This window comes from Ursus arctos, unplaced genomic scaffold, assembly GCF_023065955.2.
Source record: "Ursus arctos isolate Adak ecotype North America unplaced genomic scaffold, UrsArc2.0 scaffold_14, whole genome shotgun sequence".
Taxonomy (NCBI): domain Eukaryota; kingdom Metazoa; phylum Chordata; class Mammalia; order Carnivora; family Ursidae; genus Ursus; species Ursus arctos.
The window spans coordinates 10,520,613-10,539,985 of NW_026622808.1; the positions used below are offsets into that span (position 1 = coordinate 10,520,613).

General features: G+C 62.0%; 4 protein-coding genes across 6 annotated transcripts; 2 read left to right on the top strand and 2 right to left on the bottom strand.

Annotated features, from left to right (window-relative positions):
- Positions 1 to 102: 102 nt before the first annotated feature.
- On the top strand, positions 103 to 4,366 carry RNF167 (ring finger protein 167). Of its 2 annotated transcripts, none has more exons than XM_044391693.3 (9): positions 103 to 486; positions 569 to 649; positions 1,912 to 2,037; positions 2,146 to 2,233; positions 2,429 to 2,519; positions 2,730 to 2,835; positions 2,984 to 3,077; positions 3,695 to 3,775; positions 3,859 to 4,366. In XM_044391693.3, the coding sequence occupies exons 1-9, from the start codon at positions 403 to 405 to the stop codon at positions 4,161 to 4,163; spliced, it is 1,056 nt and encodes a 351-aa protein (XP_044247628.1). In that variant the 5' UTR covers positions 103 to 402; the 3' UTR covers positions 4,164 to 4,366. The 2 variants fall into 2 exon arrangements, with proteins under 2 accessions (XP_044247628.1, XP_048082873.1); XM_048226916.2 differs by having other exon boundaries at positions 277 to 486; positions 1,912 to 1,985.
- A 488-nt stretch (positions 4,367 to 4,854) lies between these two features.
- PFN1 (profilin 1) lies at positions 4,855 to 7,706 on the bottom strand. The gene is made up of 3 exons (XM_026520763.4): positions 7,414 to 7,706; positions 5,806 to 5,998; positions 4,855 to 5,204 (listed from the first exon to the last, which is right to left on the bottom strand). Exons 1-3 carry the CDS (start codon positions 7,543 to 7,545, stop codon positions 5,107 to 5,109), a joined length of 423 nt encoding a protein of 140 aa, XP_026376548.1. The 5' UTR covers positions 7,546 to 7,706; the 3' UTR covers positions 4,855 to 5,106.
- An 886-nt stretch (positions 7,707 to 8,592) lies between these two features.
- Positions 8,593 to 14,794, top strand: ENO3 (enolase 3). 2 transcript variants are annotated; one of them, XM_048226913.2, is made up of 12 exons: positions 8,593 to 8,678; positions 10,696 to 10,782; positions 11,050 to 11,145; positions 11,325 to 11,383; positions 11,565 to 11,634; positions 11,972 to 12,105; positions 12,977 to 13,199; positions 13,308 to 13,505; positions 13,698 to 13,899; positions 14,261 to 14,369; positions 14,498 to 14,556; positions 14,642 to 14,794. In XM_048226913.2, the coding sequence occupies exons 2-12, from the start codon at positions 10,698 to 10,700 to the stop codon at positions 14,709 to 14,711; spliced, it is 1,305 nt and encodes a 434-aa protein (XP_048082870.1). In that variant the 5' UTR covers positions 8,593 to 8,678; positions 10,696 to 10,697; the 3' UTR covers positions 14,712 to 14,794. The 2 variants fall into 2 exon arrangements, with proteins under 2 accessions (XP_048082870.1, XP_026376517.1); XM_026520732.4 differs by lacking the exon at positions 8,593 to 8,678 and adding an exon at positions 9,686 to 10,048.
- A 593-nt stretch (positions 14,795 to 15,387) lies between these two features.
- SPAG7 (sperm associated antigen 7) lies at positions 15,388 to 19,322 on the bottom strand. Its single transcript, XM_026520746.4, has 7 exons — positions 19,199 to 19,322; positions 16,878 to 16,945; positions 16,564 to 16,652; positions 16,364 to 16,448; positions 16,153 to 16,242; positions 15,914 to 16,070; positions 15,388 to 15,804 (listed from the first exon to the last, which is right to left on the bottom strand). The coding sequence occupies exons 1-7, from the start codon at positions 19,281 to 19,283 to the stop codon at positions 15,695 to 15,697; spliced, it is 684 nt and encodes a 227-aa protein (XP_026376531.1). The 5' UTR covers positions 19,284 to 19,322; the 3' UTR covers positions 15,388 to 15,694.
- Between the last annotated feature and the right edge of the window lie 51 nt (positions 19,323 to 19,373).

Sequence of the window (19,373 nt, forward strand, 5' to 3'; positions counted from 1 at the left end):
CGTGAGCGGCCAATGCTGGAGGCGGCCTGACTTTGCTTCCCGGAAGCCCTTTCCCAGCAGCGAGGAAGACCGCTCACCTGCCCGGAAGTCCCGCCTCCTCGAGCGCCCCCACCCTGGCCGAAGTTTTTCTGTCACCTGTGCTTGCCTCCGTCCCCCATCCCTATTTTGTCCCCGTACCCGAGAAGGATACATTTAGTGCTTCCCTCCGTGCTCCACTAACCGGGTTGGGTGCCCCACTCCCGGACTCGGGGTGCCTCCCCCGCGCCCCCATGTAGCTGGGAAGTGGGGCCTGGGGGTGGGTGGACCCCTGGGATCCTGAAGGAGGGGCGGAGAGGGCGCAGAGCATCGCTTCTGCCCCTGCTACCGGGACGCGGCCTCCTAAGTCTCTCCCCGCCCGCTGCCATGCACCCCGCGGCCTTCCCACTTCCTGTGGTTGTGGCCGCCGTGCTGTGGGGAGCGTCCCCCGCGCGGGGGCTCATCCGAGCGGTGAGTCGAGGGGCGGGTGGGGGAAGGGCGTTGGAGGACGGGGTTGCAGGCGCCCCGGGAACACGGGCTCTCTCGTCCGCAGACCTCGGACCACAATGCCAGCATGGACTTTGCAGACCTGCCAGCTCTCTTTGGGGCTGCCCTGAGCCAGGAGGGACTGCAGGTGATTCCCTTCCCTTTTGTCCGTTTCCCTAGAGCCTCTCTCTTCTGGGTAGGGAGTTGAGGAGCCTTGCCCTTGCGTGAAGCTGGAGGCAGGTTCGGAACCACGCGCAGGAGCACGTCTAGGGTGGGATTTAGAATCTGGAGGGAGAAGACATAAAGTCTCTTGCTGGAACTCTGAGTCCTCTTGGACGGGCGCTGGAAGGAGACGAAGATGACAGCGGGGCAAAGTGCCGCTTACCAGCAGGGTCTCTGGGGCCGGCTCTGGGGTTTTATGACGTTGGGCGAGTTAATTACCTCCCTGCAGCTTAGTTTGCTTTCCTGTAAAATGGGATGAGAGACGTTCTCTCAGCGTTATTGCGAGAATCAAGTTACATAAGCAGTTTTGGGGTATTTCATCGTGAAGACGGCCGTCTAGCAAGCACTCAGTCCGGCCGTAGGTGTCAGTGTAGTTGTTTGTTAGATGGGTGGCTGGATCACCGAACGTGGTTAAAAATAAAATGTAAGTGTGGGAATTTTCAAGGGCTTATTGGCTTTAGTCAACAGTTCATGAATCGGGCAGCATCCCATCTAGCAGATGGGAAGGAGTTTGGAAGAACTGTGCGGAAATGAGACTTTGGTAGGCACAAGGTGTCAGGACGAGTAAGTCATGCTAGCCGGAGAGGTGACTGTGGCAAGATCATCTCTCTTCAAGGGACGGCAGGGGAGTGTGGGGCAGATGACCTCTGACCTCGAGAGTTCTGACCGGCTCTAATTCCAGATGGACTGGTTTCCAGTTCCATTCCTGGGGGAGGCTGGAACTAATTTAGTTAGGGAGTCAGTCTTGGTTTGGTGCTGTGGGGCTTAGCACAAGTGACTCCATTTTGGGCCTCTTGTCATTTTCTCAACAGGGGGGAGTATGTTTTGTGGGAGTGTGTGCTGGAGACGGGGATGGGACATGGAGCTTGGGAGGGAGTGACTCGGCTGAGTGGAGAGTTAGTTTCTGATCTGGGAAACTGGAAGGCAGAAGAATTTGGATTAGCTTGGAGTGTGGGGTATAAGCCCTTCTGGGACAGGGAGAGGGATGATGGGAGGTCTGGCCCAGGGGTATTGTTTGATGTCCTTGACACTTCAGGAGGCGGACTTCTGCCTGGGGGGGGGGATGCTCAGGGTGAGGAAGTGAGGGACAGTGTGTGCAGCATGGGGGAGCCAGTATGCTTGGTGGGCCCCTGTGGGGAGCCGAACCTAAGGAGGTGAAATCCAGCTGTTGTTTGCTTCTCTCCCCAGGGCTTCCTTGTGGAGGCTCACCCAGCCAATGCCTGCAGTCCCATTGCCCCTCCGCCCCCAGCCCCGGTCAACGGGTCAGTCTTTATTGCACTGCTTCGAAGATTCGACTGCAACTTTGACCTCAAGGTTGCTGAATGTGGAGTGGGAGCTGGGAAGCTGAGGGTGACAAAAGGCACAGGAATGAAGGGAGGCAAGGGCCACGATGGCCCCTTATCCCCTGCCTTGTCCCCCTAGGTCCTGAATGCTCAGAAGGCAGGGTATGGTGCAGCTGTGGTGCACAACGTGAACTCCGACGAGCTTCTGAACATGGTGTGGGACAGCGGTAAGGTCAGGGCTTCGGGACAGTCGGGTTTTCAGTAGAGCTCAGACTGAGATTGGGGCTGGGGCTGTGTGTGGCTGAGAGCTTAGGGAAAACGACAGTCCTTGGGGTGGGATGGAGCAGGAGAGCCGCGTGCCAGGGTTAGGAAGGAGTTGAGTGGAGGGTCAGGTCTGCAGCATCATGCACTGATCCCCGCAGAGGAAATCCAGCAGCAGATCTGGATCCCATCTGTGTTTATTGGGGAGAGGAGCTCCGAGTACCTGCGTGCCCTCTTTGTCTACGAGAAGGGGTAGGACACATCCCTCCTTCCACTGCCTTCAGTCCTTCCATGCCAGCCTGGAGCCCATGCCTCCGTGCCCCGGCCATTCAGCCTCAGGTCCTTCTCACTCTGCCTCTAGCCTTTCCTCCCACCTCCTTCCCCACCCGTGGGCCCATCCAGCACCACCTACCCTGTCCGTTTGCCTTTACTGCTCCTCTGATCTGGTCTTCCTTTTCCCAGGGCTCGGGTGCTTCTGGTCCCAGACAATAGCTTCCCTCTGGGGTATTACCTCATCCCCTTCACAGGCATCGTGGGCCTGCTGGTTCTGGCCATGGGAGCTGTGATGGTGAGTAGCTCAGGGAGGGTGATGGGAAGAGCTGAGGCCTTTAAACCCAGACTGGGTTGGTGCATGCGAGGTGGGGCAAGGGGGTGTTGTACTGGATTTGCCCAGTTTTGTTCTCTAAATCGGATCTGTCCACGGCCCCTTTCCCCAGGTAGTCCGTTGTATCCAGCACCGGAAGCGGCTCCAGCGGAATCGACTGACCAAAGAGCAACTAAAACAGATCCCTACACATGACTATCAGAAGGGTGAGGGGTGTGCGGAGAGTCGGGGCCTTTCCACAGCTCACCTGTGCTGAAGGAGTTGGAGCTCAGGAGACAAGGGGCAGAGGTGGCAGGTGGCAGCCTGGGCTGCCAGCTTTCCTTCTCTTTACCCACACGCACGGTGAGGTCAGGACCGGAACAGAGCAGGAGGTGGAAAGCACAGACGGCTAAGGGGAAGAGTTGGGGGGGGAAGAGATGGAGGACCGACCTTGCCCTTAAGGGAGTTAAGAGAGCAGAGCAATGGAAGGAGTGGGGAGAAGTTGGTGTGAGAAGGAAGGAACAGGTAAGGAGGGGTTGGGTCTCTAGGCCCTGGAGCCTCCAGTGCCCAAATAAGGCTACAGCAGAAGCCCTGCCCCCACTTCCGCTCCTCCCACTGCCTATCTCCCCACCCTTATACCTCCCCACCAGAAACCCACTTCCCTCCTAACCCCAGGTTCTTCGTGTCCTACTCTGGCCTCACCCTGCCCGTTCTCAGCACTTCTACTGGCTCCGTATAGCCAGGGAGCGAAACTGGCAGGGTTCAGCTCCACCGCAGGCCTCCCAGAGTTCTTGGGGGCCTTGGTCCAGGATGGCTCAGTGAAAGGTCTTTCTTCCTGCTCCAGGAGACCAGTATGATGTGTGTGCCATCTGCCTGGATGAGTACGAGGATGGGGACAAGCTGAGAGTACTCCCCTGTGCTCACGGTGAGGCCCTCACTTCCTGCACCCCCACCCCTAGCCTCCCCACCCCCACGGGCGCCAGGTGCCTCACCTCCTGTGTCTTGCAGCCTACCACAGCCGCTGCGTGGACCCCTGGCTCACCCAGACCCGGAAGACCTGTCCCATCTGCAAGCAGCCTGTCCACCGGGGTCCAGGGGATGAGGATGAGGATGAAACTCAGGGGCAAGAGGGTGATGAGGAAGGGGAGCCAAGGGACCAACCTGCCTCAGAACGGACCCCACTTCTGAGCTCCAGCCCCACACTTCCCACCTCCTTTGGCTCCCTAGCTCCAGCCCCTCTTGTTTTCCCGGGGTCTTCGACAGATCCCCCACCCTCCCCTGCTTCCTCCTCTTCAGCTGCCATTCTGGTCTAATAGTCCCTTTACCCCCCACATGCACCTCCTGTGACCTATTTGCACAGCCCCATGTCCTCTCTCCAGTCTTCTGTGTTGAGGGATGGGGGACATTTCCACCCCTGGTTTCTCCCTTCCCCAACCCCATCCTTTTGAGGGGGTTGGGGGTGGAAAGGGACTGGGTCTTCACTTACTGGGTTAATAAAATTGTTTTTGTGAACTAAGGAAGGGTGAGGTCATTCTCACACAGGTGAACTTCTTATTCTTTTGGGGAATTGCCCCCCCCTTTTTTTGCCATAAAGGGGCAGGGGAGTGCTGGGAGAGAATAACCTGTAGCCATGGGGACAGCCCCGGCAGGCGTTTACTGTGACTCAAGAGAGGGGGAGCCCCACCCACACAGGGATGACTCAATCCGGCCCGCCTTGCCCGCAGGCCTGGACCCATTCTTGGGTCCAGACGACTCTCCCATTATCTACCAATTCAGCTAGCACCTGAGAACCTCAGGCTGGAAATGCCACAGTGGAAGGGCTGGGCTACCTGGCCAGGTGGGCCTCAGGCAGGTGCTTACCCCAGCATGGGAATCGGGAATAGAGGAAGCCCAAATTCCTAGACGCCATAGTGCACTAGACCCTCTTCTAACCCAAAGCCAAGATAAAGGAGGCACGTCCCAGGGACCGTCCATCCTGACACCCAGGCCAAACCACACAGCACCTTGTTAGTAGAATCTTTTTTATTCAGAAAAAAAAAACCCAAAAAACAAAAAAGTTTTCCAACCACACACAGGAGGGGTTTGGGTAGGGGGAGGTGTCTGTCCATCCAGCCCCAGCCCCCAGCCCATGTGGTTTTGGCAGCAATAAGGGGTGTGGGGTAATGGCCCAAAAAATAAAAATGGTGTACGTGTGTGTCTGGGAAGGAGAGGGGTGCAAAAGCCGTGGGGAGTGGTGGGGGGAAGGGATGGACGAGGTCAGTACTGGGAACGCCGCAGGTGGGAGGCCATTTCATAACATTTCTTGTTGATCATACCACCGTGGACACCTTCTTTGCCCATCAGCAGGACTAGCGCTGGAGGAAAGAGAAAGGAGGCTAGGACCCAGGTGTCACAATTCCACCCCCTGCCAGCTGCTGAGCAGCTGTCCAGCCCTGGGGGCTGTAACCCAACCTCCTCTCCCCCCCCCCCCCCCACCACACAGGCAGGCTGTCAGTCACTCTGAAACAATAGGGCTTTTCAAGAGGGGGAAATCAAGCTTCAAGCTGGAGAGGGCTACACTAAAATTGAGGGCCCAAAGGCTGGCCGACTGGTGACTGCGATTCAGGATAGAAGGAACCATGGTGGAGCCTGCCACCCCACATTTTAACAAAAGAGTTCAAAAGACAGAGCCGAGTGCCAACTTCTGACCACCAGTCCACCTCTCCCAAGAAAATAGGGTTTCCCCTCTGAAAAGGCTCAGGGACAGGAAGGAACTTAAGAGGTAATACAGTTCGAGCTCTTTGTGTCACGAGAGGAGGAACCGAGAACTGGAGGAATTATGCAGAGCCCCAGCATCCAGCAGGCGGCTGTGACCGCCTCTACTGGGGAACCACACACGGAAAGAACCCAAAAGACTAACGGGAGGTGCACGAGGGATCTCAGAGCTGGAGAGAAGGTTAAGAGTCGGAAACTCACTCTTGGCAGTCATGGTGACAGTGATGTTGAAAGTGGGAGCGCCACCGGTGCTCTTGGTACGAAGATCCATGGTAAACTCCCCGTCCTGCAGCAGTGAGTCCCGGATAACAGAACATTTCTGGCCCCCAAGTGTCAGGCCGTTCACGAAAAAACTGGACCGGTCTTTGCCAACCAGGACACCAACCTCAGCTGGCTGGAAGGGGAACGGAGCAGCCATCAAAGTTAGTACACCGAGGCTCCCGCCTGCTTCAAGGACCCACCTGCCCTCCACACCTCCCCCGAGAAGGGGTGTATGTCGTCTGCTGCGGGCACAGCTATGGGGATTGAGAAACTCTTAAGGGGACTTGCTGAAAGATTGGGCACAAGATCACGGTCCTCAAACCTAGATAATGGTCATAGAAAGGGACTCCATGTTCGTCTGGACACTTCAGTCTCATTTACTAGGGAAAGCAAACCCAAGAAATAAAGGGAGCCAAAAGGCAGGGAGGAGAGTGGCATGGCATGGAATGGGGAGCCTTTGGATGCACACCACTCTCCTTCAGGAAAAGCAGAAGCGAAGAGGGGAAGGGAGGGGGCGGGCGAAGCAGGAGAAGCAACTTTGCCCTTATTTGGTCAAAGGATCTGCAGGAGTTGTTAGGGGCCCGGACGCCTGGGTCTCCAAGTGACTTACGATCTGGGTCCAGGTAGCTGCGCCCCGAGAGGAGGAAGCAGATCCCTGGGGGCTTTCCGGGGAAATTGGAAAACTTGGGAAGGGGGCGCGGGGCCAGAGCCGGCCACCCAGCCCTCACGTCTAGATACCCCAGGGAACCTCTCTCCCCCTCCCCCTAACACCCCAAACCCCCACATCCGGTCCCCTCCCGCCCGGAAATCCCCTTCCCCCCCTCCCGAACTTCCGCTCCCCCTCCCCACTTCCGGGCAGTGCGGACAGGGGAGGTGGTGATGGGGACAGCGGCAGTCATCCCTCATTCCTGCACTCGCGCTGCCCCACAACTTCTCACAAAGTTCCCCCGCTCCGGGCCCCGCCGGATGGCGGGAAGGGAGGGCGAGGGGACTTCCGGGACGGGCCTCCCAGGAATGCGGGGCGCACAGCGTGCCGACCCGGGGGGGCGTGGGGCGGCCTCGCCCTCTCTAACGGAGCCGGGAGGGCGGGGAGCCCCGGACGACCGGGGCTGCCTCCCGCAGCCGAGAGCAGGAACAATGGTGGCGGGGCGCGAGCCGGCCGCCGGAAGCGAGGCCGAGGGTCCCCCCTGCGCCCGCCCGGTGCCCGTGCCCGGCCGAGCCCGCCGCGCGTGCCCGCCCCGCCCTGGACGAGGCGGAAGTGGGCCTCCGCACCGGGCGGCGCGCCCCTCCCCGCCCTGTGCCCCGGATGTAACGCCCCGTCGCGGGGAGCGGGGCGGCGGGAGGGATGGGCGCCGCCGCCCCGGGGCGCGGGTCTTGCGGGCAGCAGGGGGCCCGCTCACGTGCGGCCGCCATCCGCGCCGCCTGCAGGGCGAGGACCCGGTCGCGGCCTTTCGCCGCCCTCCCCAGACCGCGCCCGCCCCCACCCGAGTCCCTCCCTCTCCGCGTCCGAACCGGCCGGCGCCCTGGGGCGCGCGGGCTTCGCAGTACCGTGATGTTGACGAAGGTTTTCCCGGGGACGGCGGCCCAGACGGAGGGCGAGTCCTTATAGCCCACGATGGCCGCGTCCTGACAGGTCCCGTCCGCCATGAGGTTGTCGATGTAGGCGTTCCACCCGGCCATGGCGCTGCTACTGGGGCTGCTCTCGGCGCTGCTGCTGGGGCCGCGGGCTGGGCTCGGGGGCCTCGGGCTGGCGGGCGGGGGGAGGCGGAGAGCTCGGGGCACGCGCTGCCGTCCGGACCGCGGCTCTGCTAGCTGTGCAGCAGCCCTCGCACCGCCACTTCCTGCTCCTCCCCCCCCCCCAGATTTTTATTTGCAAAGGGGCGGGGCCTGCTCCCCGTTCCCTCCCTCCCCCCTCGCCTGCCCAGATACCGAACTTTGCAAAGGCAATTTTAAAAATCCCTCCCCCTATTGCAAAATTTGCAGAGTTGGGTGGAAAGCTCTGTAAAAGGATGGGGGGCGGCGGCGGCTGGGGGAAGTTAGGGTCAGGGCTCGCTCCGCTTCGCCTTGAATGTCAATGAGACTTCGGTGTCGGGGAAGGGAGCGAGCCCGAGGGAGGAAGGAAAGTGAAAGGAAGAAGAATTGGCGAGCCGTGAGCGGAGCCAATCGAGGAGGGTGCGGGGCACTCAGGGTTAAACGGAACGGCTCCCCCTTCCCCCACCTCCGCCGGAGGGCAGGAGCGGCGGCGGCGGCGCGTGCGCCCGCGCCTGCGCCGGGCCGGGCGGGAGGGCGCGGGGCGGTTGGGGCCGGCGGCCGGCTGCGCGGGCGCGCGGGGCGCGCGCGGCGGGACCCCCCGCGGAGGCGGGCGGGCCGGGGACGTGTCTCCCGCCGGGCGGAAGGGGCGGGGGCGCGGCGCGCGCGGGCCCGCTGCTCCCCCGCCGTTTTATTCAGTGGAGAAATGCGGGAGCCCAGGGGGAGGTGTCTTCAGAGTTGAAGGCGCCCACCGGGGGACACTTGTGTCCCCAGTATCTGCCCGAGGGGCACAAGCCGGATCGGCTCCAGCCCCGCGGGCAGACCTCCGCCCCACGTCCCGACCCCGCCCGGCGTCCCCCCCACCCACCCACACACCCAGCCAGCAGTTCGGGTCACCGGCCGTGCCCCTTGGCCCGGCGCGCCAGAGGTCACTGGGCGCGGGAGACTGGGGCGGGACTACTTTTCCGGGCGGAAGAATACCGGGGGCTTGCAAGATTTGCAACTTTTCCAGGAAGGGGAAAGTCCCCTCCCGCTCAAGCCCCTCGGGTTCCTTCTTCTTTTCGGTAAAACTTATACTAAGAAGTGGTGCGCGCCGCGCTCGCCCGCCGCCCGGTGTTGGAAGGGGCGGGCAGGGTCCCCCGCGGTCGCCCAGGTGCAGCCGCCCGGCCGCCGCGGGGCTGGGCCGCTTCCGGTCCTGGGGGAGGGGCGCCCCGCCGGCCCTCAGGGCGCGGAGCCCGGCGGCCGCCCCCAGCCTCCGACGCCCCCCGAGCCCGTTCCTCGACAGCCGCGCGGCTGAGTCACCGGGTCGCTCGGGCGCGGCCGCGCTGGGGCACGTGGCAGCGCTCCTCGCCCTTCGGCTCCTGACGTCTGACCCGCCGCATCCCGACCCCGGGGTGGAAAAGTCCGGAGGGCGCGGCCGGAGCCGGCGACGGGGCGGGGGAGGGGACGAGCCTCGAGGTGCCCGCGTGTCCGGGCCGGGGCTGCGGCGGAGGTCGGGGCGCGGCCCCCCCAGACCCGCCGCCCCGCCGCGCTGCGCTCAGACGCGCGCAGGGGCCCCCCCCGCCCCCAGTCATTCATTTTGCGCCGTGCTGAGGAGCCTAGTCCGGTGGCGGGCCGGGGCCGCGCCCCGAGGCGCCCGCGGTCGGCCGGGAAAGGGGCTCCCGGCTGCCGCTCGGCACTCTGGGCGACAAGTGCTGGCCCAGCGCTATCAGTAGGGAGCCATGCCAAGTCTGAGGGCCCGTCTAAATTCGGCTCCCTGCCCCCTCCCCCACCCCCTTGCTGGCCCGGGGCGGGGAGGGTGGGGCCCAGAAAGGCCACCATGAGGACCCTGAGAGGTGAGACCCTCTCGCCTTCCGAGTGGGGGTTTCGATTTGAGACCTCAGAGCTTGCCCGGGACCCCGGCCCCTCCTCCGACTGAGGGCAGAGGCAGCCAGGCGCCTGCCAAGTGAGCCGAGCATGTGTGGATGTCAATCCTGCAGCCCCTCTTCCAGGCCCCCTCCCCAGCCCTGCAGGGCTCAGGTTACCCCTGGCCTTTACTAAAGGGCACTGGTCCCTCTTTAACCTTTGCAAAAGGGGAATATAATCCTGGCAAAGGGAGAGACCCCCCAATCTGCAGGCCCTCCCCTGCCCCTCCCCAGAGCTGGAATTAAAAGTAGGGGCGTTTATTGGGGGACAGAGAGGAAGGAGGTGTAGTCACTGACCTTTGGGAAGGGGGCAGGTGCCCAGGGCCAAAGTCTGCTGCTTTCGGCTGTAGTGGGCACTTGGCTGGCAGCCCAGTGTGGAGGGGGAGGATGGAGAGGGAGAGAGGCGGGGCTGGCTGGGGCACAGGGTGGCTAGGGGATAAATGCCCAGCTTGAGAGGGGGTGAGCTGACACTGTCCCAGCTGCCACCTAGACTCGGAGCTCACCCCGAACCCCTAGCGAAGACATCCCAGGTCTGGTGAATTCTCCAGTCCCAGAGGGTGGGGGTGGTGAAGGGTGAGGGTGGTCCTGGTTTGGACAAAGTGGGGGAGCTGTCAGCGTTTTCTTCCTCCCAGAACTGGGAGTGCTTGAGAAAGACGCGGAAGGGTTGGGGCAAGCAGGCTGGGGGGTACCCAAGGCAGGGAACCAGACCGTGAAGAGGGGCAGGCAGACGTGGATGGAGAAGGGGAGTGAGAGTTCGAGCCGGGTGGGGAATTGGGGGGTCTCCACGGATTCGGAGGAGACTGAGGAGCAGGAACAGGAGAAGCGGAATAGCAGGAGAGGTTCTGAGGGCCAGCAAGCCATGGAGAACTGAGCGCCCGAGCAGAAGGGTGAGGGAGAAGGCCTCAGTGCGAGTCTGCGGGCCACGGGGGTCCAGGGAGCTGTGCACAAGGTGCAGTTAAAGGAGAGGCCCCTGGATCCTTAGGATGGGGGTGGAATAGGAGCTGTTCTGAGTGGGGGAGGGGGCTGCGCCAGACTCTTTGGTCTGTGACCTTTTTGTGGGATATTTTTAGCTCCCGCACCTGCCTTCTTGGGGTGGGGAAGACTCTTAAAGGGCAAGGGATTTCGGGTTCCTTCAGGGATCAACTGTCCGCACTCAATCACACTTCCTGTCTTGCAGCCATGGCCATGCAGAAGATCTTTGCCCGGGAAATCCTGGACTCCAGGGGCAACCCCACGGTAGAGGTGGACCTGCACACGGCCAAGGGTAACACAGGCAGGCCCCTGGAGTTGCTTCATCTTGGAAGACCCCAGCCCACTGGGTCTTTGCCCCCCACCCCAGTTGTGCCTCTCCTTTCTCTGGGATCCCCTTCGCCAGAGTTCTTCCCAGGCCTTCCTCTTCCAGCCTGCCTCCCTGGTCCGGAGAAGCAGGAGTCTCCCTCTGCACTGGCCCCTGGCCCTGGGCTCAGAGAGCACACTTCTGCCCTTTGGGGAGTGCAGGAGACTCTGTGACATTCCCATTCCACCCGCCCAGGCCGATTCCGAGCAGCTGTGCCCAGCGGAGCGTCCACGGGTATCTATGAGGCCCTGGAACTGAGAGATGGAGACAAATCCCGCTACCTGGGGAAAGGTGAGGGAAGACGTCCCCGGAGGAGCCTGCGTGTGCGGGTGGGGTCAGGACCTGGGTACGCAGCATCCTCCTGGGGCGTAGAGGACTGGAACCCAATACTCTCGAGGAACCAGGGTCCGCAGGAGGAGGCCTGATTGAATCAGAGTTCTGAACACACCCACCCACCCCTGCCTCTCTAGGGGTCCTCAAGGCCGTGGAACACATCAACAAGACCCTAGGCCCCGCTCTGCTGGAAAAGGCAAGAGGGAGCTCCCTCCCTGCCCCTATGCCCCTGCCGCCTCACCCCCAGCAGCTCACGCCTGGGAGAGGCCCTGCTTGGCCCCTCCAGCCCATCTCCCCCAATACCTGCACTTCGTCCACACATGCCCTGACTCCCGAGAAATGTGACCTCTGCCCCCCCCCCCCACCTCTCCTTCCAGAAACTAAGCGTTGTGGATCAAGAAAAAGTTGACAAATTTATGATCGAGCTGGATGGGACTGAGAATAAGTGTGAGTGGAAGGCTAGGGGAAGGGATGGGATGTGGCAAGAGTGGGAGGGACCCCGGGATGGAGCTCTGGTTAGGATTACTTCTGTGTCCCACAGTTTGGGGCACACCGTGGCTGGCTGGATTTGTATTCATTCCACAGGCATTTCCTGGTGCCTGCCCTCGGCCAGGCCTGGCCAGGCTGTGAAGCTGACACATTCCCCTGGGGCGGGGGCTCCTGCGGGAGACCACTGTTAGCACACCCTTCATGCCCTGTGGTCTGGCATTCCAGATGCTTCCTGGGGTGACCCCAAAGCCTGGGGGAGAAGCCCTCACCCTTTCTTTGTGCTTGCCTTCTCTAGCCAAGTTTGGGGCCAATGCCATCCTGGGCGTCTCCCTTGCCGTGTGCAAGGCTGGCGCAGCGGAGAAGGGGGTCCCGCTCTACCGGCACATCGCAGACCTCGCCGGGAACCCGGACTTGGTCCTCCCGGTCCCTGTGAGTGCAGCCGCCCTTGCCACATGCCACAGTGACTGAGCTGCCCCACCCAGTGAGCAGGGCCTCAGCGGCCCCTGGAAAGTCCACCTTCCAGACCCAGCTCCAAAGAAACGGTTTCCTGAAATGGACAGTCTCCAGCCGCGGCCCGGCCCCTCCCTCTTTCCCACAATCCAAACCTCCCCTTCAGCCTCTCCGCTGCCTTCCCTTGAGTAACCCCCCGAGTCCCCTCACATTCCAGCGCGAGGACCAGGAATAACCGCGGCAGCTCGTTCTGCCCTGTACCCTAGCCCCCGAGTCAGATCGAGAGCTGCTCTGTGGCCAAGATCTGGCTTCTCTTTGTATCTCCTTCAGTCCTTATCAAACCCAAGTCCCTGTTTTCCCGAGACCCTTTTTGTGTCAGTAGTAACGTAAGCACTTACTGTTACCTCGCGGGGCAGGCTGTGTTTGAGTGGGAGCTCGGCAGACAGCCGGCTCTGCCTGTCTGCTATCCTGCAATCTTAGGTTTGCGCAACCGCTCCCTGCCTCCGTTTCCTTGTCTGTAGAATGGGGGTGATAACAGTACTTAGCTGAGCGGGGTGCTGGGAGCAGCACGTGAGTTAACAGACCCTAGGAAGGCTCTTGGAGCAGGGCCTGGCCTGCCGCCAGTACCGCGGCGGCACCCGGGGGTGTCACAGACCAGGCACACGGATTTTAGCATAAGGTGCTGCGGGTCAGCAGTGGTGTCCCCGTCTTATAGAAACAAGGAGGGACTGAGGAGTCAAAGTACTCACTCTAGACCCTCCCACTGGTAATTCGGGAAGCCGGGATTCCACCTGGACCCTCCAAGCAGGCCCCGGTCTAAGCCGCCCTCCCACTCTGCCTCCCCTGCCAGGCCTTCAACGTGATCAATGGGGGCTCCCATGCTGGGAACAAGCTGGCCATGCAGGAGTTCATGATCCTGCCTGTGGGAGCCAGCTCCTTCAAGGAAGCCATGCGCATCGGTGCCGAGGTCTACCACCACCTCAAGGGGGTCATCAAGGCCAAGTACGGGAAGGATGCCACTAACGTGGGTGACGAGGGCGGCTTTGCACCCAACATCCTGGAGAACAACGAGGGTCAGTATGAACACTCTGAGGGGCAGAGCCCCCCTGCGTCCTCCCGGAGGAGGGGCTGCAGAGCCTGCGTGCCCTGGAGCCTCAGGTCCTCTGTTGCCCCTCCCCCAGCCCTGGAGCTGCTGAAGACGGCCATCCAGGCGGCCGGCTACCCGGACAAGGTGGTGATTGGCATGGACGTGGCGGCGTCCGAGTTCTATCGCAACGGGAAGTACGACCTCGACTTCAAGTCCCCCGATGACCCCTCACGGCACATCACTGGGGAGAAGCTGGGGGAGCTGTACAAGAACTTCATCAAGAACTATCCTGGTGAGACCCCCAGCTGTTCTGTCGCCCAAGACCCCGGCAGCGGCCCAACTCAGTGACCTGGGCGCCTCTGCTGCCACTGCTGAGGCCCTCACCATCCTTAGCCCCGCCGAAATCCCCATCCGGACTCTCCTGGCCTGCCGCCCCGTGAGGCCCCTCTGACCTTTAACCCGGCTCCTGCCCCACCCCCTCCAGTGGTCTCCATCGAGGACCCCTTTGACCAGGATGACTGGGCCACCTGGACCTCATTCCTCTCGGGGGTTAACATCCAGATCGTGGGGGATGACCTCACGGTCACCAACCCCAAGAGGATAGCCCAGGCCGTCGAGAAGAAGGCCTGCAACTGCCTGTTGTTGAAGGTCAACCAGATTGGCTCCGTGACCGAGTCCATCCAGGCGTGAGTGTCTCCTGGCCTCCCTCCGCCCCAGCTCTGCCCGTCCAGCCACGGCTGACTTCCCCTGGCTCCTGCCGCATCCCCACCCTCCTGACCCCAGAGCTTTGCCCCGGTGACCCTGCCGTGCCCCACCTCTACCCCACGCGGTTCCTCTCTCCCACCTTCTGCCCTTCCTTCCCACCAGCATCTCAGGAGCCCCCGTTCAGAATCAAGACTCTCCCCTTCTCTCCTGCTTCCCAAAGAACTTAGCATTCCCCTCCTTGCAGAGACCCCGCTCCCCCAAACCGAAGGGAAAAGCCCCACCCAGCCCTGGGCTTTCCCTCTGAGGCCCCGGCTGACCTTATCGAGTGTCCTCTCTGCCCAGCTGCAAACTGGCTCAGTCGAACGGCTGGGGGGTGATGGTGAGCCACCGCTCCGGGGAGACTGAGGATACATTCATCGCTGACCTCGTCGTGGGGCTCTGCACGGGACAGGTACTCACGGCTCCCAAGTGTGACCAGGTCTTCTTGGGGTCCCTGGATTCCTGCTGGAGTTGGGTGCTGCCGCAGGCAGCTCCCACCTCCAGCCTCGTGCAACCTGGGAACTCCCCTTTCCTCCCCAGATCAAGACTGGTGCCCCCTGCCGCTCAGAGCGCCTGGCCAAGTACAACCAGCTCATGAGGTACAGGGGGTTCAGGGGGCCCGGATGTGGGGAGCCCGGGGCTGTTGGGTTGGAAGGCACAGCTCTGACTTTGCCTGTTTCCTAGGATCGAGGAGGCTCTCGGGGACAAGGCTGTCTTTGCTGGACGCAAGTTCCGTAACCCGAAGGCCAAGTGAGAAGCTGGAGGCCCCAAGACCCCACAGGACCCATCTAGGCCTTCGAGCCCTTCCCGGGGGAAATAAACACTGGTGGCAAGCAAGACAGTGGTGTGCTCCCTGGTGGGACGGAGGGGATGCCGGTCTCTGGGCTGGGCAAGACGGCAGGTGGGGGCAGGAAGGGAGGAACACATGGGTGACCTGCTGGGACACGGTGGAAGGGGAGGGACGGGTTCACACTTCGGAAAGAGGCTGGGGGAAGCAGGGCTGGGGCCAGGGGTCTGAGCGCCCTGTGAGGGGAGGCTCCCTCAGATCTATCCGCGGGGCGCACTGCGGGTCCGAATCCAAGTGGTCGTGCTCACGAAGCCTCCAGGATCTGGAACCCTTGTAGACGTGACGTACTGACCTGTGTCACCTGTGAACCAGTGCCATCGGGGAGTCACTGTTTTCTCCCCATTTTCCATGTGAGGAAACAGGCACAGAGAAAGTCTCCCTTACTAGGAGCCCAGGAGCCCAGACTGGGCCGCGTGTCTCTGGCAAGTGTGCTCTTTAAATGCTGTCTCCTATCAACCCCAGGAAAGGGCCAGGATCTGGCCATCCTCGGCCGGCGCCAACAAACATTGTACACCGTTCGCCCTAAAATTCTCTTCTCTTCCTCCCCGGGACCCACCTTTCTCTACACAAACCAACCGAGACATTGGGTGAAACAGTGTTTATTGAATGTAAAGTCATCCCAGCCCCACGGGGAAGAAAATTCCAAGGAGAAAGGAGAATAATACACATTAAATACCCACCTGTGCATCCGTACACACGCACCCACGAGCACACACGCACGCGCACACACACATACCCAGGCGCCAACGGTGACGCGTCAAACACCGGCCCCCCCCGCCTGAGTGACGGCCGTAGGGAGGTGATGCGGAGGTGGGGCTCCAGGATGGGTTCTAGTAGCAGCAGCCTGTCCCCCCCCCCTGCCCCCTGCCCTGCCCCGGGGAGCCGCGGCCCTAGGAGGTAGGCGGACACTCTTCCCCGCTCTGCCGCAGGCGCTTCTTGGCCCGGATCTCATTCATGGCCTCTTCGATGGAGCGTGTGTCCCTCTTGTTGGCCACGGGCACTGCATGGGGGGAGTGGGGGTGGGGGTGGGGAGAGGAGTGTGGGGAGGGCCTAGGAGCCCTGCATCACAGCGCCCCCCACCCCCCGGCCCGCCCCCACCGGGGCCTCACCACAGCCATAGGTCTTGTTGGCCTGCAGCATGTGGGCCGCGTCCTTGGCTGCCCCCTTGCCAATGAGGTGGCTGTACTTGTCCTTGTAGTCGCTAGCGGGGCTCACCACCACAGGGCCCTGCTGGGTCGCCTCCTCCTCCTGCCGCTGGGCCAGCTCCTAGGGGTGCAGAGGCGAGGCGTCAGCGCTCAGGGGCCTGTCCCCAACCCCTCCCGGGGGTGGGCTGCCGGGCGGAGCTCACCTTCAGCTTCCGTTTCTCCTCGGCCTTCTGGGGGTCCCACTCCTCGCCACGACGGTACGAGTCCAGCTCTTCATCGGACGGCGCAAACTCCTGGGGATAAAGGCACCATGGGGTCGAGGCTCCACACACGTGTTTCGTCCAGGCCTCTCTCCCGTGGCGGGGGACGGAGGCTGGAAAGGAGAGAGGAGGGCAGGGGGCTTGGGCCTTTCACCTTTTTGAAGATCATGACGTAGCGACACTCGTCATCTTCCCCGAAGGAGAAGGACGTCAGGCCGGCCACTTCCACCACATCGTGTCTGGGAAGGGAGGCCGGGGGGGGGGGGGAGTATGTAGGGCCGCCAGGGGCCCAGCACCCCTTCTCGGGGGTCCCCCGCTGGCCCGCTCACGCCTCCCCAGCCCAGAGACACTCACAGGATGCTCCTCTCTATCTTGTTCATCGGCTGAAACTTTTTCTTGATCTGCCCACTGTCTTGGATGAAATCTGACACCTCTTTCTCCATCTTGGGAGACAGAAGAGGAAGACATGAGGTGACTGCCCCACCCCAATACCCCTCTCCCGAGCCGGGCCAGCGGGCCCTACCCCCAATACTTTCCCCAGCCTCCATGCCACGGGCCTCCAGGCTTCTCACTGGAGACTTCTGGGAAAACCTGGGTCCTCAACCTTCCAACTCTAACTCATTGGAAGTCCTTCCTGAGGCTGCCTTTGCCACCTCCAGTGGGCTCACCCTTTTCCGAAACTCCACTTTCTGTTGTTTCTCTTGCTCCTGCAGTTTCTTCAGACGGGCAGCCTGCTCTGAGGGTGAGAAACGGCAGCATGAGGCCGGGGCTGGAGGCAGGGGTGGGGAGAGTCTGTAAGGCTTCACTCGAGGCCTGGTGTACCCCGGGAGAGGCCTCCACTGGGAGAGCAGGGTTAGTACCTGCTCCCCACGCGTCTGTGCATGCGTACTCTGTGCACGGCACTGTGCTAGGCCCTGTGGCAGACACAGACACGGAGCTTTGCCCTTCAACAGCTCACACTTTAGTGGGAGTGACAAGTAGAGCCATGCTTGGCCCCATTTCCCAGCCCCACCGGGGAGTCCGATTCACAGGCATTTATTTCATGCCCACAACGCACAGAGACCTGGGACCGCTGGGGAGCTGAGAACAGATTCGGCCCTGGCCTCCAAGAGCTTACGGTCACTGTCTACACAGGAAAGGGGAAATTATTTAACTTCCTATATTCTGTAACACCCCCACTTCTCATTTCCACGGACAGGAGGGCGCTGAAGTGACTAGTCTGACACCCTGCTCCTTTGGGACTGCAAGTGTCCAAGGTGAGGTGCAAAGATGCTCCCCCAGCTCGGGTCTTAGCACCCCTTCCCCTCTGTCCGGCCACTTCGAATCCCCCGTCTTGCTGGCCCACGTGCACAGATCAGGGTCCTCCAGATGCACTGGACCGCTTCCCATTTTCCTAACCACTCCACGCCTTTGCACCTGTGGTTCCTCCTCTTGCAAACTGGGACCCACCATGAGTCAGAGTTGCTCACTGCCTCCCCTGGGGCCCAAGCACTTTGGGTTCACATACTCACTCTAGCCAAGTGCTGAGAACCAACACGGTGTAACTCCTTATTTGTCTGCCCTACAGACTGGGAGCTGCTAGCAGGCAGGGACCCTGTTCACCTCCTATCCAGTTATTCTCCATAGCCTGGGGCGGGACAGCTTGGGGCTCTCCTCTGTCTGATCTTAGGGGCTTTACCATCCGTGCATCTTATCTTGACCACTGACTGTTCTCTAACTGGTCTGTGAATCTCCCCTCTGCATCTGAGCAGGTGGCGAGAGATGGAGGTCAAGAACGTAAGCCAAAAATAAAGAACAACAACAACAAAAAGAGTGCAGGCTTACCTATCACAGGCGGGTTTCAAACCTTACCACTTAGTAACCCTGTGACCTCAGGCAAGTGACTGAACCCTGAACTTCAGCTTCCTGGTCCAGCCCCGCCGCTAACGCCCAGCTCCCACGTGTTGGCCCCCTCCCGGGAAGTCTCGAACACACATCTCTGTCCAAAGGGGCAGGTGGCTCTCCTCTGGCTGAAGGGCCCCCCGTCAGCCCCCTGCAGGGCGGGTCAGAACCCCTGACAATTCCTTTCGCGGGCGTACCAAGGGGGCTGTCAAACTTGGGTGTGATCATTCCGTGCGAGGCCCAGACTGCGGGCTCCCTGACGATGGGCGCGGCCTCCAGCCCCCGCTCGACACTTAGTGCAGGCCGCTCCGGAGGCGCCCGGCCAGCCGCCCCGCTCCGCCCCGGCCCCGCGCAGGGACCTGAGCCCGCCCGCCCGCGGACGGCTGCCGGGGAACCGGGAGGGGGGACGGCGGCCAATCGGACGGCCGGGGTGCCCTGGTGCCTCCAATCAGCAGCGCGGCCCGCCGGCAGCAGGGAACTGGGCGGCTGCCCACGAGGGAAGGGCGGTGGGGACACGGAAGGGACCGGGGAAAGCAGGTAGGAGGGGCGCAGGCCACCCAGCGGGCGCGGCCACCAATCGGAGGCGCCGAGGGTGGGGTGCGCCCGAGGAAGGTCGCACCAGACGTCGTAGGCAGAACCCGAAATGGAGGGGACCAATGGGAGCGAAGGGATTGCGGATGGGCGAGCCCTGGAGCCAATCGGAATGCGGATGGGGTGCGGAGAATCGTGAGCCGGACACGCCCCATTCCGACGTGCTGGCGGGCCCAGACGCGGGGGCCGGGGGAGCGAGGAACGCCAAGGGGCTGGAGGCAGCCAGCCAATCAGGGCACGACAGCGGCGGACGGGCGGGCCCGCCGGCGAATGGGAAACAAGGACTGCGGAAGGCCAGTAGGAAAGAGGCGGGAGGCTGGCGCTGGGCTCCAGGCAGCCAATCACCGGCCGCTAAGAACAGCGGGCGGACCGGCAGCCCTTTTAGGGACTCTGGGGGTCTCTGTAGGGGCCTGTGAGGGGGTCTTTCAAGGTTGAGGAGGCGGCATCGTCCGAAGGGGCAAGAGTGCGGTCCTGAGAACCGGACGAAGAAAGGCGATTGTGGATTTGGGGTCCTCACCTCGGGCCTTGCGCCGAGACTCCTGGTCCCCGAGGCTGGGTGGCTTCTCCATGGAGCTCAGGATGGAGCCCAGTAGGTCCGCCATCTTGGGAGTGACTGAGAAGGGGCGGCGCGTCTTAAAGGGAAGGGCGAAATGCCTTTAAGGCCGGAAACACGTCGGAGGCGGAAAGCTCTG